The following is a 23,639-nucleotide window of genomic DNA, read 5'->3' as shown; positions in this document are numbered from 1 at the left end:
ACCGCTACGTATTATGGAAGTTTGGACGAGGGAACGCTTCTTCGTGGGGGATGAGCGAGCCTCCCTAGCATCATATATATCCTAGGAGTTTAGAGGTTTCCCTGAGTGACCGGGTCTGCTACGCGGCAGGGTGCCAAAATAAACTTTGAAATGTGCATCATGCAATTTTCAAGCGGGATCTTGGCTGACATACAGTGATAATGAATGCCAAAATGGGAATTTTGGGAGGTTTCAGGTTAGAAAGCGGGGTGTTCGGGTGTTGCGCATCACCCTGATCGACACGAAATTTTGACTCGAGGTACTCAAGTGCCTAATCCATGAAGTAGGACTATAATATCGGATGTATCTCTTCTTATTTTTTCACACGGAGTGATAATGGGTGCCGAAATGGGCAATTTCGGCGTTTTGAGGTTAGAAAATTGCGTGCTTGGGTGTTGCGCACCACTCTGATCGACTCGAAATTTTGACTCAAGGTACTTCAGTGGATCACTTAAGAGGTGAGACGATAAAACCGGATATTTCTCTCTACATTTCTCCACGCCTAGTCATCAAAGGAGGCTAATGGTGGCATTTAGGCCGTTTTGAGGTTAGAAAATTGCGTGCTTGGGTGTTGCGCACCACTCTGATCGACTCGAAATTTTGACTCAAGGTACTTCAGTGGATCACTTAAGAGGTGAGACGATAAAACCGGATATTTCTCTCTACATTTCTCCACGCCTAGTCATCAAAGGAGGCTAATGGTGGCATTTAGGCCGTTTTGAGGTTAGAAAATTGCTTTTTTTAAGTATGGCGCACCACTCCGATCAACACGAAATTTTTACTGTATCTTATTGGATGTATAAATTAAGAAAAGAGACAATTTTTGTTTGTGTGCATGTTTCCATACGCCACCTAGCCGCGAAAAAAGGAAAAAAATGATTTTTTCAAAAATTTTACGAATTTTTTTGGAGGCTAAAATATTATCCGATGATAATGAATTTTGTCTACAAAAACTAAGCTAATTGATGTAGATTCTGACAAATTTTGGTTCAATTCTATCGAAAATTACGAAAGTTATGAGGAAATGACGTTAGCATAGTCAAAAATAGCCCAAAAAAGCGGTTTTTGGGAGTCCGAGGGGGGGCGGAGGGGGTTGGGGGGCTAAAATCCCCCAAAACCTAAGTTTTAGGACACCCTTGATGACTTAAAATGGTTAAAATAAAAGTCCATTCACAAGGGCATTTTGACATGCTTATCCCGGGATACCCTTTACAGATAAGCAGGCTACCAAGATTTTTAAAAGAAGAACTCTCAGTTGTGATGATAAGAAAAAATTATTTGAGCTCATTAAAATCTTAACATTTGGAGTTAAAAAAAACTAATAGACCAAATCCGGTCGAAACAGCAGCAAATTGGACTAAACCAGCGCCTTGCACTGTTTGCCATCTTGCTCTCTCTCTAGGAAGAACTTCACATACAGTAACATACAAGAGTGTTCCTCCTGCCAGCCCCTGTAAAGATAGTAAAGATAAGATGGTTGAAATCACATGTTTCACCAAGACTGCACAAAATGCGTTAAAAAAACAGAATTTTAATGGAACTAACTTGCACAAATTATTATTTCTGTTGATGTGTTTTGGGGGCTCTGCCCTCATTTTTACCGATTGACCGCGACTGACTTGGCTGGAACGCAGAAAGGGGCAATGAATTTGAATAAAATATTCAATGTGGTGGTCAAATGGACCGAGTTTATCAGAAAGGAACCAATCCACATCAAAATGAAACTGTGAAAAAAGAGGTTTGAAGTTTTATTCCTCCATAAGACTCAGTGTAGAAAGTAAACTTAACACCACTTTTCACAAACTAATAATTTTTTTCGACTTTGAATTTTTGGCAAAAGAAAATATACATATATGAGGAATCTAGGTTTACGCTCCGCGCGCGCCGACTGGAATCCGGGCGCCGCTCACCGCTCGGAGTCGTCTGCACACTTCCTCCCTTAAGCTTCACGAGGTCATTCCTATATATTTTATTGCATACATTCCATTTCTAACCTTCATAAAGGCATCCCATGAATTTTTAGGGGCCTCGCGGTCCATTGTTGCCATTTTTGGCCTGTATCAGGTTTTTTATCCATTTTTACTGACAACTCTAATGTACGAGGTCTGTTAGATTAGAAATCGGATTTTGGTGATAACTAGCCCATTGTGCGTCCGAATCAGGTTTCCTTGGACTTTCCTGATACATGATAACATACCTACTGAAGAAGGCTAGATTCACAGATTTTGTTTATTTTGATCGGTGTTCATTCTGTGTCACCTTGAATACGAGTAAGTCAGGTGCGTTCTGCGATTTGCATCATGCGATCACTGATAGAAGAAAGGTTTAACTATTAAATTTTGTTTTGAACTCGGCTGTACCGAAACTTTTGGTATGCTAAGTAAAGTTTACCAAGATCATTGTATGAGTTGTTCTCACTGTTTTGGGTGGGTTAAGGGATTCAAAACTGGTCAGGGGTCCTTCAAAGATGAGGAGCATGGGAATCGACCATCAATGGCAACTGACATTTGCCACGTGGAAGAAATGCGGGCAAAAGTGCTCGAAAATGGTCGTTCCTAACTCGCTGAACAGTGTAATATTTCTGAAGGCTCTGTTGTGCGCGCAGGCATTCAAGCGCGCAGGACGGAGAGCAGCTTTGGGTTGTAAAGCCGGAGATAGAAGCTCATCCGAGCGCTTGAGCTGGCTGGACCAGGCGATGGTCGCCTGATGGGCAAGCAATCCGCGACAGTGGACGCGGCGTCTTCAGGTTGTGCGCTTGAAGCGCGGTGAAGATCCCCAAGGGATACCCCACTGCTTGCCTAAGCGAATCGCTCTTGCGGATATCGCTACGAAGCGATTACGGGTTGCTCTGTGCAGTGCCCAAAGCTGCCAAACATGGGAGCCACTTTGCAGTCAACAGCGTTGCGGCTGGGCTGTGAAGCAGCAGGATGCAACCGGGAGCCTTGCGCTGTGTAGCTGAACAGCTATAGTCCACGCCACGAAAAGTGGCGGGTGGGGGGCGGAGCCAGTCGGCCGGTCCAGTCCTATTGTTGAAGGGTTGAAGCGCAGGTATTGGCCCAGTTATTACCCCAGCCACGCATCGAGCGACGGCCGGCCAGGGTGAGCACACACTGAGCGCGTCTTGATCTCGGCGCCCGGGGTGGCATACAGCGCGACGCATCGCGCCGCGTATTCTCCCCAGCGACGGTCAACTCACTCTAAACTTAGGTGCCATGTGATGATAGAATTTTCATATTCATTGCCAATTTGGTTTAAAACCAGTCCTATTTGGGCTGAATGCGTGAACGGATGTAAAAAAAATTATTATTATTTACTACGCTCAAGAAAATTAATGACCGTAACACATTTTTGACTGTCTGATTTTGGTCGGCCTCTCCCTCCCCCTCCTTCCTCCGTAAAGTATCGAAAGAGCGAGAAATGCTATTAGAAACCTTAAAAACCCTTAAAACATGAATTTGTGTTGAAATATTTTATTGGCCGCTTTACTGTGCACCGTGGTTCCTTATAACCTCTTTATCTGATTTTCGCGGAAATTGGAGGTCACCTCAAAGAAGCATCCGAAAAATATGGTTGTACCGGTTTGTACCGTTTGTGCTTTGGTATATGGTATCCCTAGGATATATGCTTTCTAAAAATACCAAAGAGAACCGCGCAACGAACCGCAATGACACTTTCCCAGTCTACAATATTCTGAAAAATTCATTTTTTAAGGCTTATTTTTCGGGCAACTTTGATCTCATGCCCTGCAGCTAAAAATCAATATTTTTGGGGTCTGCAAAAGCGAAAATAGGTACTCGTCATGCAATGGAGTTTACCAGTCAGATGCATATAATGGTGTGAGGTTCACAAGTGCACTGTGAAATAAGTGAGTATACAACGCGCGCCTCAGGTTGCAGAAATCTGGGTTCATCACATTCCACATGCTGCATATCTATCTACGTGAAAACCGCAGTTATAATAATTATTTTAGATATTCCCATGTAATTTCGTTATCAGTAGGTATCTGAGCATCGATTAAGATGGCTTTGATGAGGAAAAAAAAATGTCGAAAAATTGCATTTCGCGCCGCTACGGACACGATCTGGCCCACAGTGGGGCGCCGGGATCAAGGCGCGCTCAGTGTGAATTCTCCCCGGCCGGTCGTCGCTCAACCACGGGCCAATATCTGCGCTTCAACCCTTCAACAGAAGACTGCACCGGCCGACTGGCTCCGCCCCTCACCCGCCACTTTTCGTAGCGTGGACTATAAGCGCCTTACAGGGCTTGGTTCAAGATGCGGATACCGCGTCTGGTGGGATGGTGATGACCGGTTGTTTCTTCGTGAAGACCTGAAAAGAACAAGGTGAAAATCCGCGTAACGTATGCTGTAATGCGGGGGCACACTTACCGAAGTGCTTAGTCTCAGTAGATGGAGTGTACGGTGATTCACAGTTATCATGGGCCACGCCGCTGGGATGTCGTCAAAAGCAGACGACGGGCGAGCGTGGCGGAACGGTCCAGAACCGGTACGCGGGCGCTATCTAGTGGTGAGCGGAAACAACGCCTGGAGGTGGGCCGCGCGGGTTATGGAGGGAGCGCTGCCGTGGGGAGAGGCGCGCCGCCGCGAGTGGTGGAGTGCGGCGGCAGGGAGGGGGGAGCGCGGGTCGCGGGGAAGGAGCGACCGCGGCGCGGAGCCGGCCGGCGGCGAGGCCGGTGCTGGCCGAGCCATGTTCACGGCGTGAACATGTACCGCCCCCCCCCCCATGAGGCCCGTAAAGGGCTCATAATAAGAAAAATAAAGAAAAAATTCAAATTCGCTGAGAACAATGATATTAGATATTTACAAAAAAGACAATACAAGTACAGTGCATGAGGACAACTACAAGAGATCGCAAATATAAATTAGGAAAGACGAGAGAGGCTCAAAACTGCGGGCGTCTGTGGTCACGGCCTTGGGCCTTGGCCAGTGGCGGCGTCCGGGGGAACGTGGCGATCTCGGGTGCCTGCGCCGGCGGGACCTTGCTCCAGGGTGGTCTGACCGCTGAGGGGCAGGTTGGGCAGGCTGCCTGCCAGTGCGGCAGGGTACTGTCTCCTGGGATTTAGAAGCAACTGGAGGTTTAAGGCATGATTGCTGTAACGCTTTTGTCTCTTTCGTAGATCCTTGTATCAGTTCTTGCTCACATGAAGAGTTTTTGATACTTAGCTGACGAGTATTTTTAGGCCGGACTGCGGTTGTCCCGCCTGCAGTATGGAGAATAGTTCGTTCCTGGCACCATGAGTCAAATTTGAGAAATGCTACTTGGGGACGAGCATATCTTGGGAAGGGCCCTTTCGATGGGCGTCGTCTGATGGGAGGGGTGAAGCGTGGCTTCGCGGGTTTTTTTGCGTTCTCTCGGAGACAATTGTCGTCAGAGAGCTTGTCTGAAGTGTGGACACAGTTAAGCTCTCTGGTAGCTCTCCAAGAGACGCACTCTGTGGGCTTCTTCGGGAGTAACGAGAATTTAGAGGATTCTGTTTCTCTCCAATCTAAAGACTTGCGGGATCCATCCTGGATCACCGGAACCCGGGGAGGTATTGCGTTAAACGAACATGTAATCAGTGAGGTTTGAGTTCTTTCGCACATCGGGGCTGGGCCCATTAAGACAGCTCCGAGGGGTGTTACAAACACCGTGGGAAGCGAGGGTCCTAGCGGGTGCGGTGGACCGATGACGAGGGCAGAGAATAATTCTGCGCCGATTAGCACGTCTATAGGGCCTGGCTGATCGAAGGTAGGGTCGGCAAGGTTCCAGCCCTTAACTAGATCCTTAACCGAGGCGGCAATGGCCGTGGAAGGAGTGGGGTTTGTGATCGTCTGGACCACAGTGACTGGGTGGTTCTTGGCCACAGGCTTGTGGCGCACAGATGCCAGCGTGACGTGGAAACGGCCAAAGGTTTCGACACGATTCTCGGCTAACAATAAGCCACTCATTGCATTCATAGGAGACTGGACATTCAAACCGAGCTTGTCAGCGCACTCGCGGGTGATCAGAGTACCTTGCGAGGCCGAATCCAAAATCCCGCGGACCAAAACCGATCCTTTGCGAGTTTTAATGCGCAGTCTTGCGGTGGCCAAGAGAACGGTAGAAGAAGTTTTGCTGGTACTCAGCAGGACCTTCTCCTGGGAGGAACCTGAGGACGCCGGGCTGTCAGAAGTGGCATCCGGGTCGTCAGAGTTGTTTGCCGGAGATTTTTCGTGGAGAAGAGTGTGGTGCTTTTTGGAATAAAGCATGTAACGCCGAGGTGAGACACACGACTCGACAAAATGAGTGTTCAGACAATTAACCCTTTATTGCATAGTGTTGCATGAAAGCAACAAATGTTTTTCAGCTTTATTTCTATGCTAGAGTATTAAATTGAATCAAAGCAAGAAATAATTTTTGGGGAACATTAGAAGTCTGATCTCCTTGCTTAGAAAAAACCATAAAAATCGATTCCAACCGACTCTAGTGTCAAAAAAATACTGTACAATGTAGATTTTCTCTCCAAAATCAACGATTCGCTCATGCAACAAAGGGCTAATAGGTACATCTACTTGCACTCTTTATGAATTCTCGACGCTGAGAAATGGGTTTGGCGCGAAAGGCGGAACAGTCAAAGAGTCGGTGTCTTTCTGGGCAACAAAGGCACTGCGGTTGGCGTGCGCGGTCGGCCTGAGGCTTGCTGTGATCGTCTCTGTCCTCTTGCTCGTGCTCAGACGAGGAGTCAGAGCTATTAGACGACCCATCGCATGATACCAAAACTTTGGTGCCGTTGGGTGAGCGAGACTTGGCTCTATTTTTGCGGGGTGCGGGATTGACATTAGTCTCACGGCATGAAACTAGAGCCTTAGCCTCTCTGCGATTGGGAGGGCTATCCTCGGTGCTGCGACGTTCCATCTCCAGGAAGCTAAAGAGTTCGTCCAGCTTGGGGTAAGAGGGATCAGCACCTCGGCAGTTCCCTAGCCTTTGCCTCAGGCGATAGGACAATTTTCGCACTATTGGGGCGGTCAGCAGTCCGCTGTAAGATTCGGAAGGGGAGGCCGGGAGGGTGACCGAGTGCTTGGAGCACTTGGGAATTTTCCCTGATCTTCGTGATCAGCGCGGGTACTTGCTCGAAGCGTTGGGCATCAGGGAGGTCTAGGAGCCCATTATAGTGATGGAACACGTGGCGACGCTCAGAATGGTAGCGTTCACAGAGCAACGTCCAAGCGACGTCGTAATTGGCATCTGTGATGTCTAGCCCGGTGATAAGCGCGAGAGCGTCACCCTTTAGGCTGCCGAGCAAATACTGAAACTTCTGGACTGCCAGGAGTGAGGGGCTGGTGTGAACCGATGCCTTGTGAAGGTTATACCAGGTTCGCCATGCGCCCAAATCTCCGCTGAATTTTGGGAGCTCCAACTTTGGCAGGCGGACGGAGGACACGGAGAAAGAAATATTGTTGAGCGTGGAAACGCCTGCCAGAGCGGGCTGCGTCTTCCGCAGGAATGAGCGCTGGGCCTCCTCAAAGAGGCGGTCAAATAATTGAGCCTGCAGAATTTCCACCTCAATCTCAGACTCGGGTGGCAGAGAGATATTCAACAGGATTATTTGATCCTGGAACTCCTCGAGGCGTTCTCTCAGCACGTCCAAACGATTGAAGGACGGCCGGAAGGTCTCTATTTCTTCCGCTGGGATCTCTCGGGTAAGAGTGGTGTGGATGGCTCTCACCTGTGCCAGCACCATCGACCTTTCAGCCTTCAGCGAGAGCGAGGATATGCGCGCTGCAACATCCAGCACGAATTCGTTTTGATTGGAGTTTTCTCCGCCGTCTGCCATCCTGGAAAGTTGGAAGCGAGTGGCGTGTCCAGAGGACTGATGTCTGCTGTCTTTCAAGGAATTGTGCTTGCCTCAGAAGATCCGGCTCGGAGGGCCATATATTTGCGCGCAGGCACGTGATTTTAAGCGCGCAGGACGGAAAGCAGCTCCGGGTTGTAAAGCCGGAGATGGAAGCTCATCCGAGCGCTTGAGCTGGCTAGACCAGGCGATGGTCGCCTGATGGGCAGGCAATCCGCGACAGTGGGCGCGGCGTCTTCAGGTTGTGCGCTTGAAGCGCGGTGAAGACCCCCAAGGGATACCGCCAGGGCTTGCCTAAGCGAATCGCTCCGGCGGATATCGCTACGAAGCGATTGCGGGTTGCTCCGTGCAGTGCCGAAAGCTGCCAAGCACGGGAGCCACTGTGCAGTCAACAGCGTTGCGGTTACTCCTGCGTTCTGATCAGGGTAATATCACTGCCCCATCAATGCACGCTAGTTAGTATTTATTACTCGAAAGTATACTGGGTGTACCAAAAGTCCGTCCCACCTCTGCCAACTTTTGAACGAGTTGAGCTAGAGAAATGAAACTTAGGGAATGTTCCTATCTCAAAGAGTACCATCTTTTGAGGGGATCAAAATTTTGGTCCCCCCAACTTTTTTTTTCAAATGGCAACCCCTATCTTGTGATACCTCATTCGAAAGAGCATATAAAACTAAGAATTTTGGTGCAAACTGCAGATCAATATCTATTTGGGGGTCTGAACTCCCCCCCCCCCCTTAAAATTAGTTCGAAGTGATTTCTGCAATTTTGGAACTTGGAAGCGAACACAATTTGGTAAATTTTCCCGTTTTATTTTTTTCTTTACGATAATTTTAACCGGAGTTATGATTTTTTGAAAATAGGTCAAATTTGACTTTTCACCTGTCATAACTCGGTCAAAAATTAAGATATTGATCTGCGGTTAGCGCCAAAATTCTTAGTTTTTTATGCTCTTTCGAATGCAGTATCACAAGATAGGGGTTGCCATTCGAAAAAAAAAGATGGGGGCGCCCCGCGCCCTTCCCTGAGAGGGACCAAAATCTTGATCCCCCCAAAGAGATAGGAACATTCCCAAAGTTTCATTTCTCTAGCTCAATTCGTTCAAAAGTTAGCAGGGGTGGGACGGACTTTTGTTACACCCTGTATACCTTAAGGTTGAAATAGAGAGGGAAAATTGGAAATTGCAGTTACAATCCATGAAGTGCATCGGTTACGGTGTGAAAAATCGTCTTTTTGCGTCAATTTCGATGGTCGGTTCCCGGTTTCCATCAGGCCGTTAATCGATCGGTGAATGTATGGAAAGCGTTGATAGTCTGATTGTATACATCTTAGAGGGTAAGCTGGGGGAGAATATCGATAATTGAAGCGTTCATTATCGAAATATTGGGATTAACATGTAAAAAATCGTCCTTTTTTTTTTACCAATTTTTAACCTTTTGTGGCCTATTTGAATTTTTTTAGGCCCTTACCTAACCGTCCGATAGCAATTGAAAAAATTATATCAACCGAAAGTATAAATCTTCAGCTTGAAATATAAAAAAATATCGAAAATCGGAGGGACCATATTTTGGATAATTCAGTTTGAACATTGAAAGGCAAAAAAAAAAAAAAAAAATTTAAAACACCCTAAATTACGGCCATTTAAATAATTTTTAGCTCAATATCGATGGCTTATTCAGAATCCACATGAAAAAGTGGTCTAGAAACACTCTCTCAAAGTAGGTATGATGGATTGATGCAGAGTCTCGCTATGGAGAGTCAAAGAGAGGGAAGTCGAGAAAACGAGAATCGCTAAAACGGGCTTTTTTGAATACCTATCGCTAAAATTTACGCATCTTTGGGGGTCGATATCTCGCGAACGGGGCGTCGGATGGGAAAACCCTTCAAATCGGTCTCTTAGAATGATGTAAAGACCCTGTATACCAATTTTCAGCCAAATCTGAGGGGGTCGGGTACCGAGCCTGCTTGAGTTGACGTGGAATGACCCTTGTATTTTTGTAAATTTTAAAATTAAAGATCTCATTTTCAAGATTTACTAATATACAAGATTAAAAAGAAATTGTTACCTACCTGGAGAATATAAAGAGAATTACTGTTGACTGCGTTTTGAATGTGGACTGACATGCCGATAACAATGCCTAGTATTGAACCGAAAATGAAAAAAAGTATAGCTCCTAGGTGCCGCTTTAAGGAGCAGTACTGAGCTGCTAATTCCATTCCCAGACACAGAGACACAATAATTTTATGGCTGGCAACAACACTCGTTAGGAATAATATCTGTTAAATTAAAGTAAAATCAGTGAAAAAACCAGGTCTGAGGTCATAGATGCTGAAACTAAAGAAGGGTAGAACGGGATTAAGTGGATCCATTTTTTCTTTGGAAGGCTATAAAAATTTTTGGGCTGCAGAAAAATAAAATCTAATTGCACTATGATGTTCAGTATACCATTGGCTATCATGAAACAATTTCGTACTTGAATCGAATTATGAGGGTTGGTTTTGTCGAAATTGCAGATTTGTGAAAAATGAGAGAGTGTCTCGTGAACCTCATGGGGTGGATTGACTAGACACAAGGGTAGAGTACCTGTATAGGGAGAGTACCGACAGATCGGTTCATGGAGGGCTTAGGGCCCAAAAGTGCAGCCACCCTTCTAACCAACTTCTAACGCACAAAATTTCACTGCCAGTCTGCAGATTCCAATTCTAACCAAGATGGCCAAGAATGTACAGAAATGAGCGTTCTTCCGCGAAATTGAGTAAATTTATGCAAAAACTGAGTCAAACACGTGCTTAATAAAGGACGGTTCGTAACAATAGTATCAGTAAATCGCTATGGATAGTTCAAATTCATAAGTTGGCTGCCCTTTTGGGCCCTTACTTTATTCGCGGAGGCATCTGTGAGGGCCTGACGGAATTTTGGAGTTTCAGATCTGTCGGTACTCTCCCTATACAGGTACTCTACACAAGGGGTGGGTCATATGGACATACCTATGCAATGATTGCATATTTTTAAAGGAAAAAACTTGATATAACTGTAAGAAACAAAACAGAGGCAAAGATAAGTTGAAATAAAACATCTTGTATCGAGACTTGAGGCTATTCTCTTTTATTTTTCAATCCTATTCTAGTAGATTTATGAAACAAAACAAAAAAAAAAAAAAAATAGATAAATAATTTAGCAAAAAAAAACCGAAGTCTCCACGAGGTGTTGCTCTTTTGCTGTGGCGAGCTAATACTACTGTTGAGTACTGAAAGATATGAAAAAGTAGTTTTGGTCAGCAGGCTTCATTACCGACTTCTTTTATACAGCAACTGGTTTGTCCAGTTAAACGCACCCAACATGTGTCCACTTAGCCCCAACTTGACATTTATCACAAATAGTTTCGCTAAAAAGTTTCATTTTTGCCAATCAATATAGTAAATGCTACAAAAGAGGACAATGAAATGAGGAAAGTGATGGTGTGGTTACCGATATTTTATCCTGAATTTAAGGTGAATCTCCAGCAGCTGTAGTCCCGAGAAAATCCACCACATCACGCTGCTGAAATCCGGCTCCGAAATCAGTGATTATTTAAGGTGAATCTACAGCGGTGCGTAGCAAGAATTTTTTCCGCGCAGGGAGCGCCACCGCTGTGTTTTGATTTCTTGGTCCTCGCTATTAGAGTCCGTACAGCCCTACGTGAGTCCTTGTAAGCTTTTATGAAAGTAAAAGAAATTTCTGTCAAAATCGAAGAAACATTCTAGCTATTAAATTCTTCTGCCTATTGACACTAAAAAAGACTTGAAAAGTAATTTCTGAAGCTCTGAAACTTGATCCCGGAAAAAAGTAGGGTTAAGCATGATGACCTTGATGCAACCAATCGCGAGTGATCGCTCTCAGCAGTTGCAGGTAGAGTACCTGTACAGGTACTCTAGTTGCAGGTATCTTTCTCCCACCGTGGGCTATCTCTCTCGCACTTACCGATATACCGTAAGAGAAACTGGGATCAAGTTATAGCTCTTATTATTGAACTTTCAAAGCTCGCGTTTGTGTCTAAGCATTCCAGACGTATGCTGCTAGAACTTAGGAGTCTTAGAATTTGATATATCCATCGTGATATTTAAATAATCACTGATTTCGGAGCCGGATTTTAGCAGCGCGACGTGGTGGATTTTTTCGGAACTACAGCTGAAGATTCACCTATATCACAATAGATATATTAAATTTTAAGACTCATAAGATCTAGCAGCATACGTCTGTAATGCTTAGATACAAACGCGAGATTTGAAAGTTTAATAATAAAAGCTATAACTTGATCCCAGTTTCTCTTATGAGATATCTATAAGTGCGAGAGCGATAGCTCACGGTGGGAGAGAGATACCTGCGACTGCTGAGAGCGATCATCACTCGCGATTGGTTGCATCAAGGTCATCATTCTTAACCCTACTTTTTTCTGAGATCAAGTTTCAGAAGAATTTTATAGCTAGAATGTCTCTTCGATTTTAACAGAAATTCCTTTTACTTTCATAAAAGCTCAAGGACTCACGTGGAGCTGCACGAACTCTAATAGTGTGGACCAAAAAATCAAAACACAGCGGTGGCGCTCCCTGCGATGATTCACTCTAAGATGCCCAGATGGAATTGGGATTGGACTTCAGAAAATTTACTCTTGAAATAACAATCAAATTTGTGAACATGACCTATAAACCGATTACAAGAATTTACCACAGATGTAGGTATAAAAGAGAGGCGACGCTGGGAGCAAGTGTCCACTTGACCCGCCGCGCGCCGTGTCTACATAACCCCGGTCATAGAATAATACTTAACAGAAGGGCAGCAGTCGGCTATCTTTGCTCCGATTCTTGAAATCCCCGTGACCCCCGCTCAGCCTACCGTTTCAAATTTCGCGAGGAAAAAGAGGAAAGTCCGCTTCAAAAAAGTGACTAAGCGAGATCTTACGGGAGGATATGCCAGTTACCTTTCTGGTGGCTATTATTCTATGTCCCGGTCTACCCTAAGTTCTACGTGCCTTTTAGAGTACCAACGCAATATTTAAGAAGGTTACTGACCTAGATAGTGTAGAACCCCCATAAGAACATTTTTCACATGACAAAGGTCAAATATTGTTTCCATACAATGTATTTGAGTAAACATTATTTCCTAGTATGAGAGGGAAACAAAATGAATGAAAAGTATTAGGACTATCCTTAATTAAAATTATTTACGCTGGTGGATTTTTAAGTAAGTTTACCCATTTGATATCTCTGGAACTATTGATGCCAGAAAAAAACCCAGACCGGCTTTAGAACGACCAGCTTGCCAACGAGCTATAGTTTTTAAAAGTTGGTACCCGTTGTGCGAAGTAATGACAGATTTTCCATACCGACCTCATTTCCAAACGTGCCCATTTTTATCATGCTGTAGGGTTTAATAAGCAAAAACGAAAGTTTAAGTCTGCGAAGAAGTAAGATAAATATATTCCTTAAGTACAAAAGTTGTGAGACTCATTTAGGACACTTTACCCTACTCCTCGACGTAGTCGCATCTGCCCAATCCTTACATTTTTGAAAACGGTGCAGCGACTTCTTCCACCCGGTCTCTTAAAAGTCTTTCCTATTGGCCCGCAGCCAGTTGTTGACACAAACAGTAATTACTTCTACGTCACCCACCTCACCTGCGGCTAAACCGCTTGCCACCAAGATTAGTCAAAGGGCATGTCCGCGTTAACGGTGCCCCTTTAGATTTGATCAGTCATATCTGTTTTTTTCTCCACTAACAAAGCAAAAATGAACTTTGCCTGCAGATCTCTCATCCTAGTGGTTACTAATGGAGGGCATTTTGAAACAGATAGGAAAGTACTAGGTAAGTGAGAAAAGTAGGCTTTACCTCTATGGGCTCATGCTGCACGCCAATAACTGCCCCTTCCAGTAATGAGTGTAGGGATAGCGCAGCAAGTAATGCAACTTGACCGCTAGTAGACCCGGAATGACAGTGACTTGATAAATAATCATCTGTGCTGGTGCCAGTGCTTGTAGAAGAAGTTGAAGGCTGCTGCGCTTAAAAAATCACAAAATGAAATACCGTCAGTGTGCCCAACTTGGGACGGTCATCTAACTTAGGGCATTTAGGGAATTTTTTTTTCGAAACTCCGTGGCACCACTGTTTCGAGTGTTATTGTTGATGTTTTTGCTGTTGTTGATCACCTACATCCCACTCTAAGGGCCATTCCTGTCAAATCATTTAACTAGTAGTTGACTGTCTGTTAACGGTTCAACTAGAGGTTGGTGTGTCTTGTCAATTTACAACTACTGGTTGAGAGGCTGTTAACGGGCTGATTTTCAACTGGTGCTTTTTCTGCCTGTTGGGTTTCAACTAGGACTTCAGACAAAACATTCGTTCCGGTTCTTCGCGTTTCACTAGTTCACAAAGAGCCTGATTTAACTACCTGGGCTCGGGTTGTGGACCCCACCACCCGCACCCTCCTCTTTGCAAGGGTTGTTCTGTTGTCTCGTTCAACTGCTAATTGAATTTTCGGCAAGGGTTCCCAGACATTAGATACGACCTGATGTAGGATATGAGGGAACAAATCATGTTAATGCACTATTTGGCAAGTAGTCTTTGTTCAGTAACTAGAGGTTGAAAATCAGTGACAAGACTCTCCTTCAGGTCGAACTGGAAGTTACCTTTAACTGGTAGTTCGTCAACTAGCAGTTGAGACCCGATTTGACAGGAACGGCCCTAAGTATCCTTAGGGCCGTTCCTGTCACAAGCGTCAACTACCAGTTGAGTAGCTGTTGACCGTCAACTACCGGTTGACGTGTCTTGTCAATTTTCAACCATCAGTTGAGTTCCCGTTGACCGTCTGTTACTCAACTGCTACTTTTTCTGGCTGTCGAGTCTTCAACTTGAGGTTGAGACCATTTTATAACCTCACTTTTTTCACACTGGATGTTATGTTTTGGTTCTTACGGTTGTTGGCGTGATCTGTCTTGCGATATTCGTTAATAATTTTATGGTTTGAGTTTCTCTAATTAAGTTTGAAAATGTTGGCTCTCTATGATGAGTTCGTCAGCTCCTCAGATGACGAGGAAGAGTATGTATACATTCCACGGAGACCTGCCCTCCGAAGGGCCAAGTGAATTATTTTGACTTATTGAGCGAACCTCAATTTTTCATGCGGTTTCGCCTGAAGAAAGAAACAGTGGCCTTGCTACTCGTCCAAATTGAGCCCATGATCAGGGTTGCAAGCGTGAAATGAAAAATATGAAAGGTTGGAAGTTTCAGTGAAATATTTCATGAAATTTCACAAACCTGTGAAAAATATGAAAAATTGGAAAAATTGGATTTTCTCGCCGCCAATTGACAGAATATTGATATCAATACTTTTACTTAGCAAACATATAATTCCAGAACAAAAATATAGTTCCTGTCTTTGCTGTAATTCAGTAATTGGAAATCTGAAAAAATACCAAACCTATAACCTTATAACTCTTCATTCGTCAACCATTTTCAGATACACAATTTGTTTTTAACTACATATTTCTTAAAAACTCAAACTGTTCCAATGGAATAATTCATGAAGTTTCTAAAAATACTGATGACTCTGTTTGATGCTTAAAGCGAAAACAAAAAAAATCAAATGTCATGAGAAAAACACTGGTATCGTTGAAGGGTGCCATTTGGAAGGATTCTGTTCCCCCTCCCCAGAATCTTGCAACATTCACATACATACAGAGTTAAGAAATTTCGTGAAAGATTATAAAAAGAAATATCATGAGGAAATTTCAAGAAATTTCATTTAACACACAGAATTCAGGATTAAACCCTAGAAACTTATGAATCTCCTTAAGTCTCTTTATACACACGTGGTAAACTGTGAAAGGGAACTTTAGAAATGTCCAGAAAGTTGAGTAAAACAGCAAAAACATATATAGGTAATTTTAATTTTTTTTCTCAAATTTTGGTTGAACACACAGCCGTACTAGTTGAACATCAAAATAAATTTTACGGATAGAGTAAAACGTTATAGCTTTCATACTTGGAACAAAACAAATTTCTTGACTATAAAGAATTCTAGTACCCCCTAATAGTTTCACCTTATTTCTTGGTACAAAAGGGAGGGAGGGATCTTAAACTATCCTTGAAACAATTTAATGGATTTTTCAGGAATTAACAGTTTCCTTCGCTAACGTATTTCTTTTTTTAAATAGGAAATATTTGATACACAAGTAGAGTACCTGTATTTTTGAACTTCGCAGTGCTAGATTTTGAGATCGGTAAGTAGGCAGGTATTTTACATTTCTTGAATCTGAGAGAAAATGTTTGACATTTTGTCGGTCGAAAGAAATTTCATGAGGAAAAAAGAAATTTCATGAAATTTCTTGTGATTTCTTGTGAAATTTCACGAAATTTCTTGTGAAATTTCACGAAATTTCGTTCGATGAAATGTCTTTTAGCAACTCTGCATACATATAAAAATAAAATCTAACAATATTAATCTCAGCAGGAATCACATAAGGTCCGAAAAAAGTTATATTTCCCCAATTTTCTAAAAAAATTCCTTCGCCCTTTTGTGGAAGTTGTTCCCTACCCTCGGAGTCGAGAGTCGAACACGAACACACGACGAGTGACGTGATTTCTGGAAAATAATGGCTGCCGATTGACCGGAAATGGCTTTTTTCTTGCATGTTTTGGAAAAGAGTAGTACTGCAATCAGACACTCATCAGTCAACAGCCTGTTGACCGCTAGTTGACGAACTAGAGGTTGAAATTTCGTCACAAGACACCCGGCTCCGCTGAACTGGTAGTTCGCCTCAACTACTAGTTGATCAACTAGCAGCTAACACCCAGTTTGACAGGAATAGCCCTAAGAACTGACGTGCTCAGAGGCCGCTACCACTCTTTGTAAATACCTAATATTTTTACGTTTTTCTTGGTAAATAATTTATTATGAAAAAAAATTATAGTGCGTGGTATGTCTGGTCTGTGTACTGAAGAGAATTGACGGTTGAAGTCCTGGGACTTTCCAGGGACCTCGGGCATTTAGATGAGATGATTGTTTACCAAAGACATAAAGACGGAGTGCTCGTATCTAAAAGCACAGGGAAAAAGTGAAGCCTGGTTTGGCGGTGGGTGCTTGTGTGAGTGTGTAAATGAGCGCGGGAATCCATGGCGGCAAACAGAAATTTGATTTGAACTTGTCCTCTTGATTTTTCCACATCTCTTCTTCAAAACGTATTTAAAATGCCTAAAACGAATGTATTGAGAAAGTTGGGACTGCGTCCTATTATAATACACCTACTTTTGCTCGGTAACAGGCAGTAATCTCAGATAATGTTAGTTTTTCTTCTGCTCATGGTGGTTCTGCCGGTTCAAACAGGCCGTTACAGTCGTAGATGACCGTTACTACCAAATGAAATTAATCGGTCGACGACGGACCAAAACTAACCTAAAGTTATAAAAATATGAGTGTGTAAGTGAATTTGGGCAAAAATCAACCTAAAATACTTTGTTTCCGCAATTTTATTTAGTTCCCGCCCTACATTTGAATTTCAAACTTGTCCCGATTTCGCCGCCAATCCTCTAGCCAATAGTAGAGGTGATTGAAAAGAAGCTTCATTTTTTGCTTTTAGCGCTCCGTCTTTATGTCTTTGTTGTTTACATAGTCCGACATTTTGGATACTGGTTTTTCATTTCATAACCTTAAAATTTCCGGAATTTTTTTGATGTGGCCACAACTTGAGACAGGTGTCCCAGGAGGGGTAGATGTTATGTTTACCAAACTTTTCTTACTACGTTGCCATATATGTTACCTATCAAATTATATCTTATTAACTAGGTATACGTAAGATTCAATTCTTTAAACTTTTCATGTTCTTCATTCGGTCAATTTAATTTTTAAGTACTTTTTTACTTTTCTCATTTTTTGACTATATTTAATTTTTTTCTTCTTATTAGGTAAATTTACCTTAAATTTGTTATTTTTCTTCTCATATTGTACATAGTCAGGTAGATAGGTACAACACGACTAAGTGCCTAAGTAAGCCTTGGTAATTACCTAAGCTGTGATAAAACTGTTGCTCATAAGTTTGTGATGTGCCTGACCGACAAGTATTAATTAAAACTCTAATGTCTAATATGTTCAATTAAGTAAATACCAAAACTATGATAGGTACCTACCTAGCAACATTTTGTTTAAGTGTCTTACCTACCAGACTGATAAGTATTAAGTAATTTATTAATAAGTACCTAGGATAAACCAGGTCAGTCCAAACCAAACCAAGTACCAAGGTCATTTCCACTAATTTGACTTTGTTCTATATTTTTGTAATATTGTTTGAATACTTAAAATTAAATTTAAAAGCTCAAAATTTGTGCCCAGTGACTCATTTTCTTTTTTAAAAAGACAATCTGTGTCCCAAGTTTGCTTCTAGGCATCTAACATGACGTTTTTAGCTAATTTAATCAGGTGTCCCAAGATGGGCACCTATGCGCCTAACTTGGGACACCAATAAAAAAATAAAAAAAAAATAAAAAAAAAATGGGGAAAAAACAAGTAGACTATTGGAATCAGCTTTAAAAGATCTTTCATTTGCGCCAGACCGCAGGTCAAAATATTAATATGCCGCCGAAATATTCAACAAAACGTGTTCAAAACGTCCCAAGTTGGGCACACTGACGGTATGCAATTTGCCACTGACCTTCCTAATCCTACTCTCAACCCTTGACGAGAGTCTCAAAAAAAACAAAAAAAAAAAAAACTTACTCTGTCTCTCATTCCGTCCGATCAATCTCAAATTACTCCCCCCCCCCCCCCCAAAAAAAAAGAGATTCTTTTAATCTGATTTCAATCACTGATTTACTTTTACTCACTGAGAGTGAGGCTGAGATCAAGGTAGGTACTCGAATCTAAAAAATCAGAACATTTAAAAAGAATCCCTTGAAAGCTGGCAAAAATGGTAAGTTGTCTCTGCACCCAATAGTCCACTGGAAAAATGTCTATTCGCTGCCCAACGTTGAGCTGAGTAGGTCCTGTCACGTTGTATCGCATTCTCATTTCCGACTGAAGGCAGGCTACCTCGCTCGCTCCCTGAGTCCTGTTCTCTTCTTTTTTCTTTTTCTTACCCATGTAGCAGTTTTCAAAAAAAGGAATTCGATGGTGATAAATGACGATTAAGTAGATATTAGCTATTAAAATTTCAAAAATTGGGTGATAAAAATAGTCAAAAATAGTTGTCAAAAATAACAATAAATTGCAATCAAACAGCTATTCCGTGTTTCAAAATCGAACATGACTTTTAAAAACAATAAGTTTGCATTTCACGTGTAGATTAAAATTTCTATTTAGTAAAAGTCGCGTAGCAATAATGCGCTTGTTCAGTAATTTGTAATTCTTGCATTTTTGAAAACTAGAGAATTCACATAGTTCACATGAATTTCCCCCGATTTTTTTGAGCAATATTAACCCACGAATTACGAGTTCAAAGTTCCGTATTTTGAGCTCCCATGTAAACGCGCATTGCTTGGGTTATCTAAGATGGCATCCATTCTATCCGTCCGGCGATGGCCATGCACTTTTGACCTCGCGTGCCGGCGAGGTTCCTCTGCCGAGTGTGGCAGTCCAGTCCGTGAAGTAAACAAACAAACACTGGGCTGAATCTATCCGACTCCTAGCCGATTACCCCGCGCCCTCGGAGAAAATAAGAGCCCGCGTTGGCTGAAAAGCAAGCGCGGGAAGCTCACAAGGGAACTTACGGACCTGCCGCCTCCGATTGGGCTGAATTTTTTTTTACAGACTCTATGGACCAATTCTAGAGGTCAATTTGAACCGTTTTCCCGAATGCGCAATAGGAAGGGCGTAAAAAATTTCCAAAAGTTGCGTTTTCGGCGCGTGATTTGGTCGTGCGGCGCGTGGCAACACTGAAGCAGCCTCTAGTACCGCTTTATCGCACCTCGTACTCCAGCGAACGCCGGAGCCCCACTGCTCAGGAGCTGGCTTCGTAACTGCGGCGCTCGGGTTCGAATCCCGTCTCTTCTCCTAACTTTTTATTTTCTGCATGATCACGTAATCATTTTATTTTTATTCTACCCTTTCTTTTTCTTTTCTGCATGATCACGTAACATTTTATTTTTAATTCTTCATCCATATTTGTAAATCAAGCAGTTCCGATAACTACCCCCCGCCCCCTTATTTTACGTACATTTTCCCCCCGATATTTACTCAAATTGACAATCGATAACCGTATGAAACTTATTTGACACAAATTAATGAATTAAAAAGGAAAACAAAACCTTATTTGTTCCTACATTACCTCCCGATATTTTCCTGGAAAAATATGTAACGTGTAAATAAATCGAAAAGCAATGCGTTCGATTACGTCTTTTTCTTCTTCTTTTTAAAAAGAATAAAAAGAACACCTGAAAGGCGCTTTGAAATAAAAGAAAAAAAAATAAATAAAAAAACGCTGCGAAATTCGGCGTCCCAAGATTTTTCATACCACGAAAATGAGTTATTCACGTGCCCCTTGTGACGAGCCTGATTATTTAACCAATCATGGGTAACGAATATGTGTAAAGTGAAACTCACCATTTTGTCAATTTATTGGGTGAAGTGGTATGAGATGAGACTTGACTCAAGAAGCGTAGGGAAGATATTGCGGAAATTTGCTGAGCAGGTGAGAGCTGAAGTCGGCAGTTTACAAGAAAAGTAGAAATATGACACAAGCGTTTGTTGCAGAATAAGCGAAAAGCGTGATTGAATAAGGGGGAACAACTAGAATTAAAGAAAAACCCGCACTGTTTTGACTAAAAAAATTCTAAAGATCGATCGAGGTAAAAAAAAAAAGTCTGAAGCTGAAGCAAAAGCAAAAGCACTTGGGACAAATTTGATAAGAAAAAGAAGAAAACGCAATGAGAAGTGAAATTAAAAAATAAATTAAAAAATAATTGAAAGATTATTGGCTGCAACTCTCAGGGTGAAAGCTGTCATAGAAGCAGTGAAAACACACATTCTTCCGACACCGCGCACAACAAATGAAAGCATTCTTATTACAATTTTCCTTAAAACACTTCTGGCGGAAAAGAGATTCAGGGAAACATACTTTACTAGCCGTATCAAATTCAATATCCTCGTCAAAGTCAACGAGACCTGCTTGCCTCCACGCGGATTTTATCATATTTATGAAGGGCTTTCCCGATAGCTGGTGATGGACAATTGAGTGGAGTTTAATTGCGTCCTCCCTTGAATTAAGCTCGCGTTTTTCTCCGAAAAGAACTGCACAATTCTGAAATTTCTTCATTATTGCCTTAACTTGCCGGAAAAAAAACACATCACACGGCTGGCAAAATTTGGTGCACAGAGGTGGAATAATCGAAAGAAGGCACGCAGACGTACCAGTTTCTTTAACAAAAAAAGGGTCAAAGAGTACCGTCGAATCTTTTTGACCCCCCCAAGAGTCGAGAATCAACAGAAAATCATTTCCTTCAACGTACGGTTTAAGTATGTGCTCGGAGAAAACTTTCACATGCTCCTTCGTGAGCTTGCCCGATTTTGAAGAGGTAACGTACACATTGCGTAGCCTTTCCGCGAGATCGTCGATTTTCTTTTGAACGAGAGGCCCGAACTTATAGTCTTTCTCCTGCATGCACAAAAACACCTTTGGCAAAAGTTTTCCCGATGCCGTCATGCAGTACTGGGCCGTGTAAGAGTGGGTTACCTTGTTAAAGTTGCCCAAAAACATCTCGGTACTTTTTTCCCCCTGGTTTGAGAGGGTCCGATCAACTTTAAAACGGTATTCGCACCCCGTTTGATCACTGTTGAGCACGAAATCCGGACTGTATTGCCTCGCCAAGTCTTTTGCCTCGAGCATGTAAGAAACAGCGCGCACAACAATTTCCTCATCATCGAGTTCATTTTTCGATTTGAGGTACCGCGTTACCTTTCTTTGCCGAATTTTGTACTTCCTTTTGAATTTGTCGACCCAACCCTGAGAGGCTTTGAAGGGAACACTATCCGCGTTTTCTAACGAATTGACAGCATCGATAGCCCATTGCTGAATGTTCCTGTTCGTGACCGGCCGCCTTGAAGCCCGGGCTTCTTTAAACTTTTGAAAAGTAAAGTCATTCACGAGAGTAAACTTTTCATAGTTTGTTTTCTGCAGCCCCGCACTAACTTGGCTTTTCCAAAGACGCAATTGACGCGCACTTTTCAGAAACGCGCACTTACTTTGTAACGTTTTCAGCCCCCATTTAGGGTGCAACTCCGCCAAATCAACAACTTTTTTCTTTAGTTCGAACGACACAACAGGGTTGCACTGTGCATTCCTGGCCTCCGAAAAATTGAGGTCATTATCCGATTTATCTTCGTCCTCGCCGTCACTGTCCGGATCCCCCGAGTCACAGTCGTCACTTGCCGCACCGTCACTTACGTTTTCAGAGAAAAAGCCAGGACCATCCTCTTTTTCATCGGTAAAAAAAAGCTCCGATTCAATTTGAAACTGGTACTGTTCGATCACGACGCTGAAATTTTCAGCCAATTTCTCGCCGATGAGCTTTCCTCGCTCCGAACACTGACCACGATTTTGTCCGACCAAAATTTTTTTTTCGCGCAAGAGTTTTTCGCACCAAAAAAATCCGTCCGCGATATCACTACTTTCACACACTTCTTTACACTGGGATGACGAAGCACAGGGCTCTGAAAATGTCGACGAAGAGACGAAACTTTCGTCACAACGCGAGGATGAGGAGACGATATCCATTACTTTCCCGTGTGAGTGCTTGAACGCCGAAATGATTACTGAAAATCATGCTCATCTTCAGGAACATGGTTGAATCGCAGATCATTTCAAAACAATTGAATGGTCATTAATACGTCGACCGAGGTCCGGAAGATAAAAGCTGCGAAAGATAGGATAATCTAGATTCCTCGGTATCTCATCGGCAATCTAGTTTTTTGGGCTGAAGCAATATCCAAGCACCTCAAACCCATGTGCATGCAAGGGCTGCCAAGAAACACATTATTTTGGCCCTTTCCTTTTTAATTCATTAATTTGTGTCAAATAAGTTTCATACGGTTATCGATTGTCAATTTGAGTAAATATCGGGGGGAAAATGTACGTAAAATAAGGGGGCGGGGGGTAGTTATCGGAACTGCTTGATTTACAAATATGGATGAAGAATTAAAAATAAAATGTTACGTGATCATGCAGAAAAGAAAAAGAAAGGGTAGAATAAAAATAAAATGATTACGTGATCATGCAGAAAATAAAAAGTTAGGAGAAGAGACGGGATTCGAACCCGAGCGCCGCAGTTACGAAGCCAGCTCCTGAGCAGTGGGGCTCCGGCGTTCGCTGGAGATCAGGGTGCGATAAAGCGGTACTAGAGGCTGCTTCAGTGTTGCCACGCGCCGCACGACCAAATCACGCGCCGAAAACGCAACTTTTGGAAATTTTTTACGCCCTTCCTATTGCGCATTCGGGAAAACGGTTCAAATTGACCTCTAGAATTGGTCCATAGAGTCTGTAAAAAAAAATTCAGCCCAATCGGAGGCGGCAGGTCCGTAAGTTCCCCTTGTCAGTCCAGTAGCAGACAACCACGCTTTCTTCCTATTCAATGCGGGCTCTTATTTTCTTTTTGGGGTAGGTAATCGCATGAAAGTCGGATGGTTTCAGCTCAGTGTTTGTTTGTTTACTTCCTGGGCTACCACACTCGGCAGAGGAACCTCGCCGGCACGCGAGGTCAAAAGTGCATGGCCATCGCCGGACGGATAGAATGGATGCCATCTTAGATAAAC

The 23,639-nt window shown here is 42.9% G+C and overlaps 1 protein-coding gene across 1 annotated transcript in view; it reads right to left on the bottom strand.

Moving 5' to 3' along the window:
- Window positions 1-1,294: 1,294 nt before the first annotated feature.
- Window positions 1,295-23,639, bottom strand: part of Zip88E (Zinc/iron regulated transporter-related protein 88E) — a 112,187-nt gene continuing 89,842 nt past the window's right edge. The window contains exons 5-7 of the mRNA XM_072297219.1: window positions 13,736-13,900; window positions 9,940-10,146; window positions 1,295-1,490 (exon numbers count right to left, since the gene is read on the bottom strand). Of these exons, the coding sequence (XP_072153320.1) occupies window positions 1,335-1,490; window positions 9,940-10,146; window positions 13,736-13,900 (528 nt within the window). The 3' untranslated portion in view covers window positions 1,295-1,334. The remainder of the gene's footprint in view (window positions 1,491-9,939; window positions 10,147-13,735; window positions 13,901-23,639) is intronic.

The sequence above is a fragment of the Bemisia tabaci genome, chromosome 2 (assembly GCF_918797505.1).
Source record: "Bemisia tabaci chromosome 2, PGI_BMITA_v3".
NCBI lineage: Eukaryota > Metazoa > Arthropoda > Insecta > Hemiptera > Aleyrodidae > Bemisia > Bemisia tabaci.
Note: the sequence above shows the minus strand (reverse complement) of the source record. Positions and strands in the feature narration are given on the sequence as shown.